General features: G+C 35.9%; 1 protein-coding gene and 1 long non-coding RNA gene across 2 annotated transcripts in view; one reads left to right on the forward strand and one right to left on the reverse strand.

Moving 5' to 3' along the window:
* LOC134228394 (cation-independent mannose-6-phosphate receptor-like) overlaps positions 1–14,631 on the reverse strand; it is a 91,080-nt gene extending 76,449 nt beyond the window's left edge. Inside the window, exons 1-5 of the mRNA XM_062710045.1 lie at positions 14,411–14,631; positions 12,713–13,013; positions 12,273–12,504; positions 11,820–12,031; positions 7,712–7,874 (exon numbers count right to left, since the gene is read on the reverse strand). Of these exons, the coding sequence (XP_062566029.1) occupies positions 7,712–7,874; positions 11,820–12,031; positions 12,273–12,504; positions 12,713–13,013; positions 14,411–14,544 (1,042 nt within the window). The 5' untranslated portion in view covers positions 14,545–14,631. The remainder of the gene's footprint in view (positions 1–7,711; positions 7,875–11,819; positions 12,032–12,272; positions 12,505–12,712; positions 13,014–14,410) is intronic.
* LOC134228395 (uncharacterized) lies at positions 7,894–9,919 on the forward strand. The gene is made up of 3 exons (XR_009983987.1): positions 7,894–8,402; positions 8,855–8,921; positions 9,456–9,919. It is a non-coding gene; the product is annotated as an uncharacterized LOC134228395 (long non-coding RNA).
* Positions 14,632–17,800: the final 3,169 nt, after the last annotated feature.

The following is a 17,800-nucleotide window of genomic DNA, read 5'->3' on the forward strand; positions in this document are numbered from 1 at the left end:
TTGGTATATGTATCTCATTAATCCTTCATCTATAAAATTTAATGTATTTTTTTAACAGTGTGGTGATTTCATACATGTAATTTCCAGTCTAGATATTTTTATGGGTTCTTATTTAATGAGTTAATTAAATATGAAGATATGTACATGAACTTCTTGTTATGGATAGGCACTAAAGCGTCCAATGATTGACATATCCATTTTACCTGAAAATGGCTTTTTAAACCTTGATTAATATCGATTCAGTGGTTTGGAAGTATTTAGCCTGAAGTTTTTATTTATTTAGAAATTAAAGCTAAGTGTTGTCTCTGATTTCAATTAATACTAAAATATTACAATACTATTGTACATATCAATGTAAAATTTATTAAATACAAAGGTCTATATCCTGGTAGTGTTAGATTATACTTTTATTGTAGACTACACCCTCAAATGGTACATGATCAGATTAATAATACTCCTCCCCTGGCTGCTCTAACTAATTAAGTAATACCCTGACAGGTTGGCTGTTCTAACTCATTAAGTAATACCCTGACATGTTGGCTGGTCTTACTCATTAAGTAATACCCTGACAGGTTGGTTGGTCTAACTCATTAAGTTACACCCTGACATGTTGGTTGGTCTAACTCATTAAGTTACACCCTGACATGTTGATTGGTCTAACTCATTAAGTTACACCCTGACAGGTTGGTTGGTCTAACTCATTAAGTTACACCCTGACATGTTGGCTGTTCTAACTCATTAAGTTACACCCTGACATGTTGGTTGGTCTAACTCATTAAGTTACACCCTGACAGGTTGGCTGGTCTAACTCATTAAGTTACCCTGACATGTTGGCTGTTATAACTCATTAAGTTACACCCTGACAGGTTGGCTGTTCTAACTCATTAAGTTACACCCTGACAGGTTGGCTGGTCTAACTCATTAAGTTACACCCTGACAGGTTGGCTGTTCTAACTCATTAAGTTATACCCTGACAGGTTGGCTGGTCTAACTCATTAAGTTACCCTGACATGTTGGCTGGTCTAACTCATTAAGTAATACCCTGACATGTTGGCTGGTCTAACTCATTAAGTCACCCTGACATGTTGGCTGGTCTAACTCATTAAGTTATACCCTGACATGTTGGCTGGTCTAACTCATTAAGTTATACCCTGACATGTTGGCTGATCTAACTCATTAAGTTATGCCCTGACATGTTGGCTGTTCTAACTCATTAAGTTACACCCTGACAGGTTGGTTGGTCTAACTCATTTAGTTACACCCTGACATGTTGGTTGGTCTAACTCATTAAGTTACACCCTGACATGTTGGTTAGTCTAACTCATTAAGTTACACCCTGACAGGTTGGCTGGTCTAACTCATTAAGTTATGCCCTGACAGGTTGGCTGTTCTAACTCATTAAGTTACCCTGACAAGTTGGCTGTTCTAACTCATTAAGTTACCCTGACATGTTGGCTGTTATAACTCATTAAGTTACACCCTGACAGGTTGGCTGTTCTAACTCATTAAGTTACACCCTGACAGGTTGGCTGGTCTAACTCATTAAGTTACACCCTGACAGGTTGGCTGTTCTAACTCATTAAGTTATACCCTGACAGGTTGGCTGGTCTAACTCATTAAGTTACCCTGACATGTTGGCTGGTCTAACTCATTAAGTAATACCCTGACAGGTTGGCTGGTCTAACTCATTGAGTCACCCTGACATGTTGGCTGGTCTAACTCATTAAGTTATACCCTGACATGTTGTCTGATCTAACTCATTAAGTTATGCCCTGACATGTTGGCTGTTCTAACTCATTAAGTTACACCCTGACATGTTGGCTGGTCTAACTCATTAAGTTATACCCTGACATGTTGGCTGGTCTAACTCATTAAGTTATGCCCTGACATGTTGGCTGGTCTAACTCATTAAGTTACCCTGACAGGTTGGCTGTTCTAACTCATTAAGTTATACCCTGACATGTTGGCTGTTCTAACTCATTAAGTAATACCCTGACAGGTAGGCTGGTCTAACTCATTAAGTTACCCTGACATGTTGGCTGGTCTAACTCATTCAGTAATACCCTGACAGGTTGGCTGGTCTAACTCATTAAGTTACCCTGACAAGTTGGCTGTTCTAACTCATTAAGTAATACCCTGACAGGTTGGCTGGTCTAACTCATTAAGTTACCCTGACATGTTGGCTGGTCTAACTCATTAAGTAATACCCTGACAGGTTGACTGGTCTAACTCATTAAGTTACCCTGACATGTTGGCTGTTCTAACTCATTAAGTAATACCCTGACAGGTTGACTGGTCTAACTCATTAAGTTACCCTGACATGTTGGCTAGTCTAACTCATTAAGTTATACCCTGACATGTTGGCTGGTCTAACTCATTAAGTAATACCCTGACAGGTTGGCTGTTCTAACTCATAAAGCAATGCCCTGACATGTTGGCTGTTCTAACTCATTAAGTAATACCCTGACAGGTTGACTGGTCTAACTCATTAAGTTACCCTGACATGTTGGCTGGTCTAACTCATTAAGTTATGCCCTGACATGTTGGCTGTTCTAACTCATAAAGTAATGCCCTGACATGTTGGCTGTTCTAACTCATTAAGTTACACCCTGACATGTTGGCTGGTCTAACTCATTAAGTTACCCTGACATGTTGGCTGGTCTAACTCATTAAGTTATACCCTGACATGTTGGTTGGTCTAACTCATTAAGTTACCCTGACAAGTTGGCTGGTCTAACTCATTAAGTAATACCCTGACATGTTGGCTGTTCTAACTCATTAAGTTATACCCTGACATGTTGGCTGTTCTTACTCATTAAGTAATACCCTGACAGGTTGGCTGGTCTAACTCATTAAGTTACCCTGACATGTTGGCTGGTCTAACTCATTAAGTAATACCCTGACATGTTGGCTGTTCTAACTCATTAAGTTACCCTGACATGTTGGCTGGTCTAACTCATTAAATAATACCCTGACAGGTTGGCTGTTCTAACTCATTAAGTTACACCCTGACATGTTGATTGGTCTAACTCATTAAGTTATACCCTGACATGTTGGTTGTTCTAACTCATTAAGTAATACCCTGACAGGTTGGCTGTTCTAACTCATTAAGTTACCCTGACATGTTGGCTGGTCTAACTAATTAAGTAATACCCTGACATGTTGGCTGGTCTAACTCATTAAGTTACACCCTGACATGTTGGCTGGTCTAACTAATTAAGTAATACCCTGACATGTTGGTTGGTCTAAGTCATTAAGTTACACCCTGACATGTTGGCTGATCTAACTCATTAAGTTATGCCCTGACAGGTTGGTTGGTCTAACTCATTAAGTTACACCCCGACATGTTGGCTGATCTAACTCATTAAGTTATGCCCTGACAGGTTGGCTGTTCTAACTCATTAAGTAATACCCTGACATGTTGGCTGGTCTAACTCATTAAGTTACACCCTGACAGGTTGGTTGGTCTAACTCATTTAGTTACACCCTGACATGTTGGTTGGTCTAACTCATTAAGTTACACCCTGACATGTTGGTTAGTCTAACTCATTAAGTTACACCCTGACAGGTTGGCTGGTCTAACTCATTAAGTTATGCCCTGACAGGTTGGCTGTTCTAACTCATTAAGTTACCCTGACAAGTTGGCTGTTCTAACTCATTAAGTTACCCTGACATGTTGGCTGTTATAACTCATTAAGTTACACCCTGACAGGTTGGCTGTTCTAACTCATTAAGTTACACCCTGACAGGTTGGCTGGTCTAACTCATTAAGTTACACCCTGACAGGTTGGCTGTTCTAACTCATTAAGTTATACCCTGACAGGTTGGCTGGTCTAACTCATTAAGTTACCCTGACATGTTGGCTGGTCTAACTCATTAAGTAATACCCTGACAGGTTGGCTGGTCTAACTCATTGAGTCACCCTGACATGTTGGCTGGTCTAACTCATTAAGTTATACCCTGACATGTTGTCTGATCTAACTCATTAAGTTATGCCCTGACATGTTGGCTGTTCTAACTCATTAAGTTACACCCTGACATGTTGGCTGGTCTAACTCATTAAGTTATACCCTGACATGTTGGCTGGTCTAACTCATTAAGTTATGCCCTGACATGTTGGCTGGTCTAACTCATTAAGTTACCCTGACAGGTTGGCTGTTCTAACTCATTAAGTTATACCCTGACATGTTGGCTGTTCTAACTCATTAAGTAATACCCTGACAGGTAGGCTGGTCTAACTCATTAAGTTACCCTGACATGTTGGCTGGTCTAACTCATTCAGTAATACCCTGACAGGTTGGCTGGTCTAACTCATTAAGTTACCCTGACAAGTTGGCTGTTCTAACTCATTAAGTAATACCCTGACAGGTTGGCTGGTCTAACTCATTAAGTTACCCTGACATGTTGGCTGGTCTAACTCATTAAGTAATACCCTGACAGGTTGACTGGTCTAACTCATTAAGTTACCCTGACATGTTGGCTGTTCTAACTCATTAAGTAATACCCTGACAGGTTGACTGGTCTAACTCATTAAGTTACCCTGACATGTTGGCTAGTCTAACTCATTAAGTTATACCCTGACATGTTGGCTGGTCTAACTCATTAAGTAATACCCTGACAGGTTGGCTGTTCTAACTCATAAAGCAATGCCCTGACATGTTGGCTGTTCTAACTCATTAAGTAATACCCTGACAGGTTGACTGGTCTAACTCATTAAGTTACCCTGACATGTTGGCTGGTCTAACTCATTAAGTTATGCCCTGACATGTTGGCTGTTCTAACTCATAAAGTAATGCCCTGACATGTTGGCTGTTCTAACTCATTAAGTTACACCCTGACATGTTGGCTGGTCTAACTCATTAAGTTACCCTGACATGTTGGCTGGTCTAACTCATTAAGTTATACCCTGACATGTTGGTTGGTCTAACTCATTAAGTTACCCTGACAAGTTGGCTGGTCTAACTCATTAAGTAATACCCTGACATGTTGGCTGTTCTAACTCATTAAGTTATACCCTGACATGTTGGCTGTTCTTACTCATTAAGTAATACCCTGACAGGTTGGCTGGTCTAACTCATTAAGTTACCCTGACATGTTGGCTGGTCTAACTCATTAAGTAATACCCTGACATGTTGGCTGTTCTAACTCATTAAGTTACCCTGACATGTTGGCTGGTCTAACTCATTAAATAATACCCTGACAGGTTGGCTGTTCTAACTCATTAAGTTACACCCTGACATGTTGATTGGTCTAACTCATTAAGTTATACCCTGACATGTTGGTTGTTCTAACTCATTAAGTAATACCCTGACAGGTTGGCTGTTCTAACTCATTAAGTTACCCTGACATGTTGGCTGGTCTAACTAATTAAGTAATACCCTGACATGTTGGCTGGTCTAACTCATTAAGTTACACCCTGACATGTTGGCTGGTCTAACTAATTAAGTAATACCCTGACATGTTGGTTGGTCTAAGTCATTAAGTTACACCCTGACATGTTGGCTGATCTAACTCATTAAGTTATGCCCTGACAGGTTGGTTGGTCTAACTCATTAAGTTACACCCCGACATGTTGGCTGGTCTAACTCATTAAGAAATGCCCTGACAGGTTGGCTGTTCTAACTCATTAAGTTACACCCTGACATGTTGGCTGTTCTAACTCATTAAGTTACACCCTGACATGTTGGCTGGTCTAACTAATTAAGTAATACCCTGACATGTTGGTTGGTCTAACTCATTAAGTTATACCCTGACATGTTGGCTGATCTAACTCATTAAGTTATGCCCTGACAGGTTGGTTGGTCTAACTCCTTAAGTTACACCCTGACATGTTGGCTGGTCTAACTCATTAAGTAATGCCCTGACAGGTTGGCTGTTCTAACTCATTAAGTTACCCTGACAGGTTGGCTGTTATAACTCATTAAGTTACACCCTGACATGTTGGCTGGTCTAACTAATTAAGTAATACCCTGACATGTTGGTTGGTCTAACTCATTAAGTTACACCCTGACATGTTGGCTGATCTAACTCATTAAGTTATGCCCTGACATGTTGGCTGTTCTAACTCATTAAGTTACACCCTGACATGTTGGCTGGTCTAACTCATTAAGTAATGCCCTGACAGGTTGGCTGTTCTAACTCATTAAGTTTCCCTGACAAGTTGGCTGTTTTAACTCAATAAGTTATACCCTGACATGTTGGCTGGTCTAACTCATTAAGTAATGCCCTGACAGGTTGACTGGTCTAACTCATTAAGTAATGCCCTGACAGGTTGGCTGGTCTAACTCATTAAGTTACCCTGACATGTTGGCTGGTCTAACTCATTAAGTTACCCTGACATGTTGGCTGGTCTAACTCATTAAGTAATGCCCTGACAGATTGGCTGGTCTAACTCATTAAGTAATGCCCTGACAGATTGGCTGGTCTAACTCATTAAGTAAAATCCACCTGTGACGTCATTCTTTTGTTTGAGCGCTCCATTACTTTTAAGGAATGGAAAGTTGTAACTTACATTGAAAACGGAATTTGTTACGGTCTTATTCTCCTTTCCGTGCCTCTATCAAAGAAAGAACTTAGAAAATTCGTAGTGCTCCATTTCTTAAAAGTAATGGGCCTCCGCTCTATTACTTTTAAGGAATGGAGCGCTACTCATACATTAACCCTTACGTAATACCCTGACATGTTGGCTGGTCTAACTAATTAAGTAATGCCCTGACAGGTTGACTGGTCTAACTCATTAAGTAATACCCTGACAAGTTGGCTGTTCTAACTCATTAAGTTACCCTGACAAGTTGGCTGTTCTAACTCATTAAGTTATACCCTGACATGTTGGCTGGTCTAACTCATTAAGTTATACCCTGACATGTTGGTTGTTCTAACTCATTAAGTTATACCCTGACATGTTGACTGGTCTAACTCATTAAGTTATACCCTGACATGTTGGCTGTTCTAACTCATTAAGTTACCCTGACAAGTTGGCTGTTCTAACTCATTAAGTTATACCCTGACATGTTGGCTGGTCTAATTCATAAAGTAATGCCCTGACATGTTGGTTGGTCTAACTCATTAAGTTACACCCTGACATGTTGGCTGTTCTAACTCATTAAGTTACACCCTGACATGTTGGCTGTTTTAACTCAGCAAGTTATACCCTGACATGTTGGCTGGTCTAACTCATTAAGTAATGCCCTGACATGTTGGCTGTTCTAACTCATTAAGTTACACCCTGACATGTTGGCTGTTCTAACTCATGAAGTTATACCCTGACATGTTGGTTGGTCTAACTCATTAAGTAATGCCCTGACATGTTGGTTGGTCTAACTCATTAAGTTACACCCTGACATGTTGGCTGTTCTAACTCATTAAGTTACACCCTGACATGTTGGCTGGTCTAACTCATTAAGTAATGCCCTGACATGTTGGTTGGTCTAACTCATTAAGTTACACCCTGACATGTTGGCTGTTCTAACTCATTAAGTTACACCCTGACATGTTGGCTGGTCTAACTCATTAAGTAATGCCCTGACATGTTGGCTGGTCTAACTCATTAAGTAATGCCCTGACATCTTGGCTGTTATAACTCATTAAGTTACACCCTGACATGTTGGCTGTTCTAACTCAATAAGTTATATCCTGACAGGTTGTCTGTTCTAACTCTTTAAGTAATGCCCTGACAAGTTGGGGGGGGAGGGGGGGGGAAGGGGGGCTGTACCTGGTGGGTTGGTCAGCGGAGTTAGATCCACGTCCAGGTTTCGCTGTGGATTACTGAGCTGGCAGGTGGAGGAAGTAATGGCCACTTCTGGACAGGCATGTTCTGTTTTCCACAGGACTCTGTACTGACAGTTAAAATCAAACTCTAGCTCCGGGTCCTCACTCTGTCAACAAATACAGTGCTGCTATCCCACAAGTTGACATGGGATGGGATCGGATAGGATTCAGGATTGAGGATTCACGATAGAAACATATAGAAGTTAATCCAATCCTATCCTATCCTATCCTATCCTGTATCCTACAGCCAATCAGATTCGAGCAAAGGTTCATTCATATTTCAGAATAAATAACAAAAACGAAATACGATATAAAATGTTTACAAAATAAATATTTATAAAATTTCAATAGAAAATAAAACATTTTTTTCCTCAAAACACAGATTTACATTATAAACTTCGAGTAACACGGCGTACGATCTAACCGTGAACGATCACCGGAAGATTTGGGAATGTAAACAACGAAGAGTCCAGACATCGAAAGACCGTATTTCTTCAGCTTGTTTGGATGATTTAACCGATTCTTACTTGTGTAAAAGTGTTCTAACATGTTTTCTGTTAAATATGCTCTGCTTATTTGGATAATTCCACAGGAACCGTCAACAGCGGACTTGAATAGATGATGTGCGATTTCATGTAAGTATACTACACACTGTACACTGTACATGTTTGCATTTTTATACTTATTTATCCCTCAAAACAATGCTCTCTGTCTTAAAATATAAACATTTTATTCTATTTAATATAAATAAAAATTAGGTGCGGAAAAAAAGAAGTAGTGTAGACAGAAGGGGGAATAAAATAATTACAAATACCCCCTTTACTCTGTCATATATCAATGAGCTCTAAGACTAAAACAATCATATGTAATATGCCTTAATCAGTTTATTAATCTCTTTATTTCCTTAATTTTTTCATTTCAGTGTAACTTATAATAAATTAATGTAGAATCATCATGACCATTTCTAAAGCTACTGCTGAAATGTTTAATGAGCTCACTCAGCAGTGCACTTACATATTGTACATGTATGTATGATGTATTGTGAGTTATGAAACATAAGTTAATCTTTTAATATTCATCATTACAGTGATGGATTTGCCTGCACTCATGCGTCATCATGCGTCATCACAGCATACAGGATTTTAATCTAAAAAGTATGTATGATTTTATTTTTATCATGTATTTTTAAATGGTAATTCAACAATAAACATCATTATCTGCTTTGAAGTGACATGTCTGCAGTTTCTTGGAACAAGTGATTTTCTTCTTTCAAAAATCTTGAGAGTTAAACTGAAAGAAATGTTGAATTTTTCTGGTCATCATGTTGCTGTTACATAGATATTTTCTTCTTCTATTACATATTCAAATTTCAAGACCAAAAAAAAAGAAAGCCAAGAAAAAACATTAAATAGATAAATACAAAGAGAAAATAGAGAAAAGTCACTAAAACAAATGTATTCATACTCGTTAGCAAGTTGACAAAATGAAGATAAAATGAATTATAATGTACAAGTAAATTATCTTAAATAAATAAGATTTTTTTTCTTAATTTTATATGACTGAGGTTGCAGTATAAGATTTTATTTTTCATGATTTCTAAATGCATTATTTTTATTTTGAATGTGTTTGAAATGTGTATGACAAAATTTACAATCTACATGCCTATAATTATGTGATTTTTTTTTCAGGAAACCCTGCAGATTTGCAGCTGTGCAGAATGCAGTTCATGCCAAATGCTGTTAGAGTAAATGATGAAAGATGTTCAAACCAGTGTCAAAGATTCCTAAGACTGAAATCATGGTGCTTTTATTAAGGAGATCAGTGTATGTTTTCTGTGCATTGTTGACATTTGTGGAACTGTTCAGTTTATGACCATCTCTCTTACAATAACTCTGACATTTGAATTTCAATTTGAGCATCGAATTGAAAAGTCAAATTAAATGCATGAAAAACATTATACTACGGTAATAAAAACATTTATAAACTTAAATATAAACAAAGTTCATGTACATATATCTGTGATCTTTGAATTAAAATTCTTAAATGCTGTACATGGATACTTTTAATGACTTTGTCTCATGGTAATGGAATAATCAATTGTTAAACATTGTTGAGGAATCACCTTGAATAAAAATATTGTGAACTTAATAAAGTATTTCTCCTCATTTAAACACTGATAATTATAAGATCAAATGTCAAGGTCAAATAAAAGGTTTACTCAAGAATGTGTTATACATACTGTGAATTCTTATGCATGTTTATAAGATCTAAGGAACATGTGTGGAGCATTTTAATATTTTTCAATCAGACACTGATTAAGATTCAAGATCCAATGCCAAGGTCAAATACAAACTTGCTTTAATCAAGAATGAGTTATAAAAACTGTAAATGCTGTGAATTCTGAATTTCTCTTGCAAGTTTTATAAGATCTTAGGAAAATGTGTGACCTCACTACAATATTTATTAATATTATACTTTCATGTAAATTACTTGAATCTGATTCGTCGAGAAACATTTGATAAAAAAACACTACTACCCGCCGAATAATGAAGCCACGCCCTCCTGCGTAGCAACAGTCAACATTGCTTGACGACGGGTGGTATTACAAAAAATAGTGACTGTGTGGAATTTATGCGCGCACGGTTCACTGTAATATGTATTTTTATAAAACATTCAGTATAATATAATAAATATTCCATGTAGTTGAGTGTAACATTAAACATTTTCACCCCTCGAAAACCATTGCCAATACTGCGGCTCGGTTGACAATGGTTTTCTTGGGGTAAAAATTTTCAATGTTGCACTCGACTACATGCAATATTTATATACTGTCAATCTGTCAACCAATATCAAATTTAGAAAATATATTCTATTAAACATAAATTATTAAAATTTCACACGTAAAACAAAATATATAGTAATTTAAAATACATTTGTACGGCACTGAGCTGACCATAAATTGAGAAGAAACAACATTTCGATCATCTTGAATTTTATTTAGCAACTATATATTTTGCATGTTTGAAAAATATCACATATGACAGATGAAGAACTGAAATTTTAAAAAAAGAATAAATTATGAATTTAAATAAAAAGTCATACATTTAATATTTGATATTATAAGACAATTTCACATTTAAAATGTTTAATATGTGAAAGTCAAAATATTCTAGATCTACAATTTGACTTTGTCTGTTTGGTTTATGGTCTAGTCAGATCTTCTTTTTGAGAATAGCATACAGAAAAACCTGTTATGCAGGCACAGTTAGACTATAGATACATGTACATGCATGTTATTTTCATGGTGCTCAGTTTAGAAAAAAATAAAATTTTACATGAAACATATACTTAAACATTTTTTACCGTATAGGACTATGATTTTTAAAAGTAATTAATTATAATACGTCGGACGCAAGTCGCGATCACGGGTCTCCCGATCATTGTTAGTAGGAGAATTAAAACATTAAGTATATATTTTTTTCTTCAATTCTTCTGGTAGCCCAATTTCTTAACATATGTTTGCAAAATCAGTACTTGTCCACGTGTTATTACGATCTGTTTGTTAACATTTATTTTTAACATGGCAATGATAATCGTGAATTTAAATTGTGCGGTGAGTCGGGAATTATGGAATGCCGATCTCGATTATTTTTTTTCCATTAAAATCTATAACATTTAAATGAATACCGTAACTATGTCTGATTTTTTCCCCGGTAATTCCTTTTTTTTCGTTTTGTCAAATTAATTCCTAAATATTAAAAAACTGAGAGTTGCAGGATAGGATAGGATAGGATTAGACTGAAATCACAGGATAGGATTGTGGATGCAGGATTCACGATAGGATAGGATAGAATTGTCAACTTATAGGATAGCAGCACTGTATACAACAATGATACGAATAACACTCTATTGTAAACAAATACACAACAATGATACGAATAACACTCTATTGTAAACAAATACACAACAATGATACGAATAACACTCTCCTGCTTTCTAATAAAATACTTACTCAAATCAATAGTTTCTCACTAGGGAGAAATGATACATACCCCTCCAGCCTCGGGACACACAAACTGTATAGTGGTTGTGGGATTGAATGTACATCCTGTGACCGTGACACTGGAGTTATAGGTCAATGTCAGATGACCACTAGTGTCCATCTTTAACCTCTGAGTGGTATGTCCCATGTCTATCACCGTACTGTTGTTCATTTTGCAGGCAGCACTTCCAGCTGGACAGCGCGAGGTCTTACTACTGCTTCCTGTAAAAAATTCTCCATCTGTAATTTGCTATACTTCACAAACAGACTCACATACGTATGTTTAGGTATGGTATATATTTATGGACACTTAATTTCCTCCAAAAGTGGAATAATTTGCACAAGTATCATTAGATGAGTTCAATTTTTTTTTTTTTACTATAAAAAATTGTGAACGATGATATATTTTATAAGAAACTAGTGATTTTGTTGTATGGCTGATAAGATTGAAGAGAGGCTTTACCTGATGTTATGTCTCGACAGACATTAATGTAGAAGTCCCAGCCTTCTGCTGAGTCTACCAAGTAACTCTCTGTTGTCTTCACTAGTGCACTAAGGTCATATAATCTACCCTGCTCATCGTAAACATAGCAGGGGACTTCATGATGAGAGACAGGAATATTCTGGCAGGCATAACTTGTTCTCCATTCAAAGTATGATGTGCAGTAGGTATAAGATAAAAACTTGGGAATTCCCTGAAAACAAACATAAATGAATGTGTGACAGTCTTATAGAAGAGGGATACATGTCTTATATATATATTATTAAGCTAGAAGATATGGAACTGTGGCCAGGAACTAGTTCAGAGTCATAGGTAAGAGAAATAATGAGAAAAATTTTCTCTCATTTAAATGATGATTCAACACATCAGTAAATCTTTAGTGGTTCAAGCATTATACATACTAGAGTTTTCCCACACTTGAGATTGATAATACTGTTCAGATTCTCTCCTGCCATCTCAGGACACCTGTCCCCACTCCTTATGATCCACACCTCTGCTAGCTCTGTGTTGGATGGAGCTACCAATGTGGTGTTAGTGTAGTTGGCAATAGAGAGTGCCTGTCCGTCTTTAATCATGCACATGACGGTGTCAGAGTGACATTCCGGCTTCACAGTCCCGGCTGTACCCACAGGAAGTCTCCCACACAGGTTAATTCGATATGTAATATTACCATCATCTGAACGAGATTCCCAGGGACCAAATCTGTAACACCAATATAATGAATCCATCAAACAAACTGTATACAACAATGTTATACCTCTACTGTTATTACTCTGTAAAATTAATACCATAAAACTGTTTATTATACTTGTTAGAATGTTTCCTTTATAAAGTTAAGAAGGTAAAATAACCATCTTTTATAGTTCACGCAAAGCAAAGCTATACCCCAAGGTATAGTTTTTGTTATTATACTTCTGTTAAAATGTTTCCTATATAAAGTTCAGAAGGTAAAATAGCTATCTTTTATAGTTCACGCATAGCAAAGCTATATAGGTATAGTTTTTGCTATCCACCCTCAGAAAATTCACATGCAATTTTTGCCTCCAATTTTGATTTCCAACGATAGATCTATCTACTGATGATGTCATAACGACTTCAGTAGCATTGTGACGTCATCAGGATTTCAGATTATTCTTGCAGTATTATCTTACTCCGAAAAAATTCAAACCGCAGAAATTATATTATACATCAGTATAATAAAACGCTTATCCACTGTTTGTGAGTGGGATAACTCTTTTATCAAACCCGTGACAGAAACTATTCCCCTCGGGCAAGCCCTTGGGGAATAGTTCTCTGTCACAGGTTTGATAAAAGAGCTATCCCACTCACAAACAGTGGATATGTGTATACTATCCACCCTCGGAAAATTTTCATGCAATTTTTTCCTCCAATTTTGATTTCCAGTGATAAATCTATAGACTGATGACGTCATAATGAATTCAGTAGCATTGTGACGTCATCAGATTTTCAGATTATTCTTGCAGTATTATCTTACTCTAAAAAATTCAAACCTCAGAAATTATATTATAAATCAGTATAATAAGACGCTTATCCTCTGGTTGTGAGTGGGATAGCTCTTTTATCAAACCCTTGACAGGGACTATTACAGGGACTATTCCCTGTCGTGGGTTTGACAAAAGAGCTATCCCACTCACAACCAGTGAATAATTGTATACTATTTCTCCGAGTAGAGACTATTACCCTTCATCTGAGGACTACGCCCCTGAAAAACAAGAGCTACTCCCTGAGACTACTCCCTCATGAATATGATCTATTGACATTTTTAACCAAATATTTACATATGTAAATATTTTCCTTAGATGAACCTACTGAAGGGAAAACGTTTAATACGGTAAGTATAATTTACATGGAAGTGTTTCCCCCCTCAGGAAACCATCAACTTGCTATTTCCCTCATAACCATTCCATGAGTGTATAATAATACATTCATGATGAAGCACCATTATACATAAACCCTTGTTCTATTTAAGGAATGAAGCTCATTTTAATCTATGTTATACGATATAACATAGCTTTAGAAACTTTCCAACATTGATACTAACAGACTAAGGAAATTCGAGCTATCATTATATTTCATACCTTTCTACTGCGGATAAGTCAACATTGTTAATGATGCAGTGTTCCTGACAGACACAAAGTAAGAAAATATACGAACTCAAGAAAAGTAGTAAAACATGATAATGATTCTTGCAACACAGAAAATGATTTTTCATAATTATTCGATATTGTTCCTTCCTCGTCACGTGGATGTCGCCATTAACCAAAACATTCCGGTGCGCGCACACTGAACCACATCACATGACTTTCCAAACCATCAGGAGCGGATCTTGGGATCTGTTTTTACGATTTCATTGTTTATTGTAATGTTTTAAGACCGTGGAACATTTTTTCATTATAAATGATTTTCATGATTTTCGCATTATAAATTAAATAGCCTAGCACTGTTTTACTTTCATATCACACATATTTACAATTTATGTAGTCCATCTCCAAATGTTTCATCACAACTAAGGGATCACTATCCAAGGTGAAGTTCAGATGCAGAGTCTGTGTAGGTCATAAGATCAATGATGCCATCCTGATACCTTTTTTTTCAGCTACTGCAATCTTCTCTTTATAGTACGTTGCATACTTTTTTGCTGGAGGTCTAATGCTCGCACCAGCTTCCCTCTGAATCTTTTGGATCTCTTTCGCATTCTGTATGTCTTTGAACATCTTCACCACAATGAAGATGTTGGGATGTGCGTTTCAAAGTGAATTTATATCAATTATCAGGTATTTTATCAATTAGCTTATCAAATTAGGAATTCCTTAAAAATCAGAGTGATCAGTTTTTATCTCGAACAATCGTCTATATTTATTATAAAAATTGAAACATAAACTTCTGTATTTTATGATGATTTAAAAGAATGTTTTAATAATTAAAAATTAATTAAAAATGATAAATAAATGAATTAATTTAGACAAAGCTTTATAGAAACACTTTATTTATCATACACAAATATCTATACTATTTTAAGAAATAATCATTTGTGTTAATTAATTTAAAAGAGTTTAAAAATGTTGCACAAAACGGGATAATAATTTGTAAATTCTCAATTCTCAAATTCTTAATTTTATCTATTTATATTTATTTATTTTTTATTCAGTATATTTCGGAAAAAACATCTTAATTATATAATAAAATTTAATGAATATATCTTATTTATAATTATATTACTTAGACAGGTAAACACAGGTAAGTCTACCTGTACCCCTTAGAGGGCCCCTTAATTGAGTGTGATAATTACTTGTTGTTTTTTCCGAGTAGCCATTCGGGGAACGCACCATTTCATTTCCGGAATTTTTGGTAATTATCAACTTTTCAATTCCGATATTTTTTAGTTTTCATTTCCGACATTTTTTCGTTTTCATTTCCGACATTTTTTCAAATACATAAGTAGTACATGTACCTATAGTAACAAATTTGATAACTTTACTTATGAAAAATTTAAAAGAATAAATCATAAATAAATCATTGAAATCCAATTTTGTAAATCTATCAGTGACTTTGACATAAGGCAGTATGGTGCTGTAACTGACATTTAATGACGTGCACATTAAATATGGTGAAAAAGTTTTATGCTCATACATGTAGACGTGTTTTTTTTTTATTAATATTTTGGCATAAATACTTTTAGAATTCCATTTTCTTTTACTTAGAAAACATTGAATTGCCGCACAGGTAAATTCCGGAAATGAAAAAAATATGTCGGAAATGAAAACAAAAAATGTCGGAAATTAAATTTTAAAAAAGTCGGAAATGCTATGCATATTTCCGGAAATGAAATTAGATACAGCACCCTCAGAGATGGGTAGTCCGTGCATCTCAGCACAATGTAGTCAGGTACCAACAACAGAAAACTGCAGAGTTACGGTGCTGCTCAGTTATATTCTTTTGCTGATAAAATGCATGTTTTTTTCCTTAACTATGTGAATAAACTATTATTCAGTTTTTTACCGTTTTAAAAATAAATACAATTTTTTTTTAAACAAAATCAGGTTGGCTTAGCAAACCCCTCTAGTTTTGACATATTCTCCAATTTATGTGATTTTTCCTTCAGTTTGAAATATTATTAATTGTACATGTGTGTTTATATTCCAAATCATATTGACAGTATACTCAAGTAAGTTAAAAAACACTAGTTAGGGATTCTAAAAAGAATTCAGTTTAAAACTTTTTAAGTGTTTAAAATTGCACTTCATTTATATCTTGAAATTCAGCTTGACATACGACTTAATTTAAAGTAAAGACAACTTGAAGTCAACTGCTTGTATTCATAAAATTGTCAGATTTAACAATTTTTTTAAGGCAAAGTCTTGTGTTAAAGTTAAATTAAATAAAATAAATTGAAAACATTTTATTAAAAAATTGTGATGATCGGTCTTTAAAAAAGCTACAAAAATATGCCAAAAAATGCTGGAAAATGCACCATTTTAAACCATTTAAAACAAAATTTTCTCGGGGGAGGCCCCCCGAACCCCCACCTATGGGAGGGGGACACCCCCTCCCCCCTTCGGCCCTTTGGGCCTCAAAAAAAACCCCCACATAAACTCCTGGATCCGCCGCTGGGGCGGGTAAGTACAAACATATTGGATTGAAATTCTAGTTGGAAATTCATTTTCAATCCACACTGAGCTGTTTTCAAAAGCAACATGTAAATCATGTACGATCCAAAGGACAAAAAATGTCAATTCCCAAAAGCATATTTGGTTGAAATTTATATTGAAATGAATTTATATATAGCCTATAATCACAGGCACCTGACGTTACTTATTTTTCTTTTGATAAAAAAAATATACACATACCTAATAATAAATTATTTAAGTATGTGTATATTTTTTTTATCAAAAGAAAAATAAGTAACGTCAGGTGCCTGTGGCCTAATAGACATATTTGCAAGAGACGGCCATTTGATTCTAGAAAGGGGGGGGGGGCTGTCAAAAATTGTCGAGTCAGATCATGCTTTGTATCCATCAATTTTTAGGATGACGAGAGCTTTTTTTTTTTTTAGTTTTGTCTTCAATGAAAAATGTTTGCAATGATACTTTAACTTTCTTATTTATTTTCAAGACCGACTGAGACGGATGGATGGACAAACATCCCATCACTATCTACCCCTCCCCCAGCTGCTTTTAAAGCGGGGGTATAATAAGTCACGTTTACAATGAAGAAAACAACGAAGAATGAGTTTAAAATGGGTATACGGAACTTGTAAAATAATAACACGAAAATATTCCGATATCTTCCAGTGTTCTTTTATTTTAGACAAGTTTTTGTCTCGCCTGCGACGAATGTCGCGAAGCGAGACATAGCGACCATAGATTCCGTCGTCGTCGTCGTCGTCGGCGTCCAACTTTTGGTTAACCCAAATGTCAAAGTTTTATAAACTGCAATAACTTTCTCAAATTTTATTCAGTCTTCTTGAA

This window comes from Saccostrea cucullata, unplaced genomic scaffold (assembly GCF_032062105.1).
Source record: "Saccostrea cucullata isolate Sc308-1 unplaced genomic scaffold, CSIRO_AGI_Scuc_v1 ctg2219, whole genome shotgun sequence".
Lineage (NCBI taxonomy): Eukaryota > Metazoa > Mollusca > Bivalvia > Ostreida > Ostreidae > Saccostrea > Saccostrea cuccullata.